At 39.8% G+C, this 6,000-nt stretch overlaps 1 protein-coding gene across 1 annotated transcript; it reads right to left on the reverse strand.

Moving 5' to 3' along the window:
- Window positions 1-2,456: 2,456 nt before the first annotated feature.
- Window positions 2,457-5,717, reverse strand: LOC126620777 (putative F-box/LRR-repeat protein 23). Its single transcript, XM_050289057.1, has 3 exons — window positions 4,957-5,717; window positions 3,755-4,579; window positions 2,457-3,351 (listed from the first exon to the last, which is right to left on the reverse strand). The coding sequence occupies exons 1-3, from the start codon at window positions 5,295-5,297 to the stop codon at window positions 2,760-2,762; spliced, it is 1,758 nt and encodes a 585-aa protein (XP_050145014.1). The 5' UTR covers window positions 5,298-5,717; the 3' UTR covers window positions 2,457-2,759.
- Window positions 5,718-6,000: the final 283 nt, after the last annotated feature.

The following is a 6,000-nucleotide window of genomic DNA, read 5'->3' on the forward strand; positions in this document are numbered from 1 at the left end:
TACCAAACACCAAAAACACTCCCAGCTTTTTTTCATAGGAGCTTTTTTTAAAATCAACTCAACCCAAAACTGGGGCTTAGTCTCCTGGCAAGAAATGTGTTACTAGTGACATTGGTTAAAGTCAATGCGTTCTCATATTCAATCTGATTTGAAATACTCAGGCAATTTAGATTATTTAAAGCAATACTAGTGTAAGAAAAAAAAAAACAAGGCTATGAAACCTCATTTTTACAGTCCTATTTCTTGTTTTTTTCTTTAAAATATAATGATTAATAAGAAAATTAAAAGATAAAAATTTTACAGTCTCACATACCAATGTAAATTCTTATTTAATTGTTTGTATGTAGATCATGGCGTATCCCCAACGTCAACGACAGGATACTGACGCGTAGCCTGGTGCTGGGCTGAAAGGAACATGGAGTGTCAAGTCCGATCTTTGCCGTACGAATCCGGGTCAAGTCGGTAGGGATCAGTGGTGAGGTTTGCGTAAGAGTAGCGTAAGATCAGAGACTCCCGAGCCCCGAGCGAGGGAGTCCCACTCGATCTTACAGCAGAAAAAGGCAATCCTCGCAACTGGTGGCTCGGCCTTCTGCTGCCCCTGCGACGGCGTCGCACGCTCGACTGACTGGTTGTTGTTGGCCGTTTCGAGAATGGAGGGAAGACGAGAGCGTCACGTGAGGTGAGCTTGCACCGGAACTTGTGCCATGCAGAGAGCGACTAATTGCTCCTGACGAACCCTAGCTCCTCAGTCTCAGCGTAGGGTTAGGGTTCTTCAACTGTGTTCATATGTTAGTAAACTAAGAATAAAATAATCTCCCTTCTTTTTTCTCTTTTCTTTATTTCTTCGTTTATTTAAAGAGTTACGGTTAAATCAAAATAAAAAATATGAGAGTAGAAGGGAGAAGAGAAAATTCTAATAGTAAACTAAACACTATTGATTTCCTGAGCACACTATTATTTAATGGTTTGTAAAAATTCGTAGGCCTGTTCTCGCTGTGCTACGGCCTACATGCTGTGCTCTGTGCTATCAAAGTTTAATTTATACGTAATCAAAAGTGGTTCGGACTTAACTTTTTGGATTAGATTTAGTTGAACTGGTTCAAATGGATTGTTTGAGTTCTTTTACGTGGGTACAGATTCTCTCCGGATTTGTGTCTTTCGGATTTTGCTGACCAAGTTATCCTGATCGTTTGATTCAAATGCGTCAGAAAATTTTCTTTTCCTTTCTCTTTCCCTTCCTCTTCTTCTGGTGCGGATTTCTCTTCCTCACTTAAAACTACACGCATCTACATCCTAGTTTTAGTGAGTAATGCTATTCTTACCACAATTTTATACTACATTTCTTTACCATCTTAGATGGCAGATGAGTTGGACAAGATACATCATTTAATTTCAATCCTTTTATTAATTACAACACTTACATAATCTTAGGTGGAAGAAGGAGACTTCTCGTATACCGTAATCATCATTTAATTAACAATCTTTTTATTACTTAGTGATTAACATTTTGAAATTAAATGCTAATTAATTTAGATGATGTGGTTGTCCATATCAGATGCCACGTGAGGTGTTATACAATTATGGTACAAAAATATGATAAAAATAGCATTATTGAGTTTTAGTTGATTTTCAAAATGGACAATGAAGTTCTAATTTTATCAATTTGTACCAAGAAGTTTTAGAATAGTATCAATTTATTCCCTTTATTATGTAATAGTATAATCCTCCATTAAATTGATAACGTGGGAAATGTGAGACTTGCTTCCAGGGAGCTGCATAGAAGCCACAATTACATGCTTTGGACCAAGCCGTATGATTGGTTGTTGCTTTGGAACATGAAGTTGTGAACGAAGATCCCCGTCTGACCCGATCCCACTCTTGCCATGTCACCATTTTGAGAGAAGATTCATTTACCATGGACTAGATCACCATTAGATGGAAGAGACCCTTTAGCACGTGATAAGCCACCTTTTCCAAGTGGTCAGCTCTCAAATGGGATGTGCTCTAGTGGTTGCTTCTTTTGGTTAGCTCTCTAGAAGACTACCTCTCCGAAGTGCTCTATGGATGATCAACTCTCTGGAGTTATCTATGGACGAACGCCTCTTAAAGCTCTATACGGACGATCGTCTCTTCAAAGTGCTCTATGGACGACTGTCTCTCCCGAGTGCTTTCACGGACAATCGCCCCCGAGTGCTATATGGACGACTATCACTTATGATAGACAACCATTGAATAAATATTCCTTAACTATTTGATAAAGACTAGATATTTGTTACTCCTCACACAAGTTTCAATTATTGACAAGTTTGTTGTCGAAAGTCAATCATGATTTATCGTTTATATTCTTTAATATAATATTTTTAGACCTTTCCGGGACATGCTTTCATACGTGCAACCGATTACATATTCCCTTGTGCTTATTTCTCGCCTCACGCGACTGCAGTTGCAAAAAGAGATAAACAACAAACATTAAGCTTAGGTAAGTAGACATTACGCCTTTCATGGCGATAGTACACAAGTAAAGAGGACGTCGAAAAGCTAAAATCTTAACATTTGTCTGATAAATAAAATGCAGCCAGCAAACTGCAGACTGCAAACCATAAGAGACTGCTAAATTGTTTCAGCTCTTGAGAATCTAAGGAGAATAATGTTACTACAAACCGAGAAACAGAACCGTCATGAAGTATCGGACCACTACGATGGATGAAGCTTCACAACCACTCCCAATTCAGATTCCTCATGATCACCATACAAACCGATCAATCACTACTATCATAATTTCCATGCAGATCCCACCAGTGTGGTACAGGGATTTCATGACGACTCAATTGTTGATTACGCCAATCAATTGAAGGGCTAAATTCATAGCCAGCAATGGAATCATTAGGAAGCAGCGGCTTTTTAATTCGTTCAGCGCATATTCGTCCCAAATCTCCCCCGAGATCAAGATTGAAACAATGCCGCAGATCAAGTGACTCGAGATGAGGACAACCATCTAGAATCTTCTTCAAGCCCTCATTAGTTATCTGATTCCCAAACAGCTGGAGGTGGCGCAAACCAGGCATCGTTTGAGCTACAGCAATTGCATCCTCATCTCTATTCAAAGAGAATTCATCATCACTATCATCATTGAACCAGTCGTCTGGGTACTTGTGCCACTCATTGTTCACTTTCAATGATTTCAAAAGAGGGCAACAGCGCCCAATCAGTTTCAGAGATCTATGCGTAATATTTTTGCACAATGTAAAGTCAATGTCCTCCAACATCGGAAATTTTGAAACAACTTCAGACAATCCCTCATCGCAAATGCCATAGCAACACACCATTCGGAGCCTTCTGATTTTACTCGAACTGTTGAAAGAATTTAGATGAATTGTGTTAGCCGTTACATTAAGGAAAAAAATACACCAAAAGAAGCTGAACATCACTATAATTATTCATTGAACGAAGATGCATAATTTGGAAGTTGATAAAAGTTATCAATTTTTATAAGTTCAGAAGACGTCTGGTGGATCATACCATTTCAGCACAGATTTATACCTCTGAACTCAGGAAAGGGGAAGTGGAATAAATCATAGAACATCTAATTGTATGAAAAAAATTCGGTTTCTTATCAAAACGAAAAGAATATATGATTCATATTGCTCTAAAAAATGTCATATAACCTAAGAAACCACAGTTGCAGACGATAACATCTTCCAAACAGAATCCCAAATCAAAATTAAAAAATAAGACAAACAAATAAATAAATTACCTATTTGTGATATACTGAAGGAGCTCAAATTCGCCAAATGACTCAATATTGATATCGACCAAATTGCCAGCACTACGATTTACGGCATGGCGGCACATCCTATCAAGGCTATATGGCAGGTTAGGATCACCATTATTGCGCATGTCAACAGTGTGCCACATCCGAGGGTCCTTACAGATTCTGCGCCACTTCATGCACACCTTCTGAGCATTCTCTAGGATGTCGACAGTTCCCAAACGTGACAGTATTGAAAATGTAATGTCGTCTGGGAGTTCGGTCCACCTATGACAGAAACCATCATATCTAGCAGCAAATTCATAGCCCTTGGTGGAATCATTGGGAAGCCACAACTTTTTAATTCGTTCCACGCATCTTAACTCCAAATCTCCCCCCAAACTGAGATTGAAACAATGGCGCAGATCAAGTGACTTGAGATGAGGACAGCAATCAAGAATCTTCCTCAAGCCATTATCTGTCATTTTATTCCCAAAAAGTTGGAGGTGGATTAAACCAGGCATCGTTCGTGCTATAGCAAGTGCATCTGAATCATCCGGTTTGTTGTAAGGAGCAGGTGGCCGAGGTTCCCCATCGCTGTCATAATCATCATCAGAGTCATCATCCCAGATTCTGAACCACTCTTTGTTCCATTTGAATGATGTCAAACGAGGGCAGGAGCGCCCAACTACTTGGACAGATTTACACGAGAGTTGACATAATGAGATGTCAAGATCGTGTAACAGGGAAAGTCTCTTAGCCATTTTACTCAATCCCTCATCGGTTATTTCATCGCAATGTGCTATCCGAAGTCGTCTGATTCCACTTGATCTATTTAAAGGTTATCGATGAAAATGTTAGCCGCTACATAAATATAGAAATGCATTGGCTTTTTAGCCAAAAAGGTACCGGAGATTGACATAACTCCTTATTCTGATCTTTGAGGTTTGAAACCGATAGAAATGGTCCTGAGTTAATTAAATTGAGGATATTTTTGTCATTCTGATCTTATTAAGAGAGATACATTACGTAAGAACCAAAATGATTGACGGTGATCAAACTCATGGACCATTTCTATCAAAACGTCTACATGAATTTCTAAAATAATACCGACAAAATTACAACAATTTAAAAAGGGGCAGGGCAAATGAAGATACGATTCATACATGTTACTCTAAAAAGTAATATTTTCAGTTAAATCAGTTTACCTAAGAGCGATATATCGGAGGAGGTCATCCGTGCCGAAGTACTCGATATTGATATCGACCAAACCGCCGCGGCTCCTATCAACGGCGTGGCGGCACATCTTCTCCACGTCGTAAGGAAGTTCATCGTCGAAATCCCCATCATTGCGCATGTCGATAGTGCGCCACATCAGCGGGTCCTTGAACACTGTGCGCCATTTCATGCACACCTTCTGAGCGGACTCCAGGATCTCGATCGCTCCCAGCCGCGAGAGTATGGACGACGTGATTTCGTCAGGGAGTTCGGTCCAGTTTCGGAAGTTTCCCTTCTGTGACCGGGGGGTTCCCGATGAGGAAGAGGCCATTGACGGCGGCGATTAGGGTTTGCAATTTTGGTTTGGGGATTCTCTGGGAAGAAGAGGTTCGAATTTTCAATAGAGCGGCTTCCCGGAGAAATGGAGTGAGAGCGGAATGTGTGCGGTTAAATCGTGGGAGTGTAAACAAATATTTGGGCGGGACCGTTAATTTTCCGGTTATTGTTTGGGTTTCTTATCCGGGCTTTTTGTTTGGGCTAGACCTGAGTTTATTGAGTTTGAATCGGGTTCAATCCGACCCGTTAAGTTAACGGGTCATCCGAACTCGACCCGTTTCACTCGTTAACACACGTTAACAATTATTATTACTATTTTTTTGCATAAAGTTTATTTTTTGTTATTAAAACTTTACTAAAATTATTAAAATAACCTCAACTAACGGGTGTTAACGGGTCCTAAAGGGTTGACCCAAAGTGACCCGTTATTTAACGGGTTCACCCGTTAGCGACCCGACCCGTTGATAGGAGCATATTTATGCGACTTAGTTAGCTTGTTTCTTGGGATTTATGTTGTTAGTTCGTAGTTATTTTAGTATTTTAAGCTATTTTCGTGTGTTTGTAGGTCCAAAGGGATTAATGTGGCAAAAAAGTGCATTTGGAGCATTTTTGGGCATGAAATGGATAGCATATGCTTGGAGCAAAAGGAATTGACGAAATTTGAAGTTTGTGCATCATCATCTCCTTATAAATAACCA

This window comes from Malus sylvestris, chromosome 5 (genome assembly GCF_916048215.2).
Source record: "Malus sylvestris chromosome 5, drMalSylv7.2, whole genome shotgun sequence".
NCBI lineage: Eukaryota > Viridiplantae > Streptophyta > Magnoliopsida > Rosales > Rosaceae > Malus > Malus sylvestris.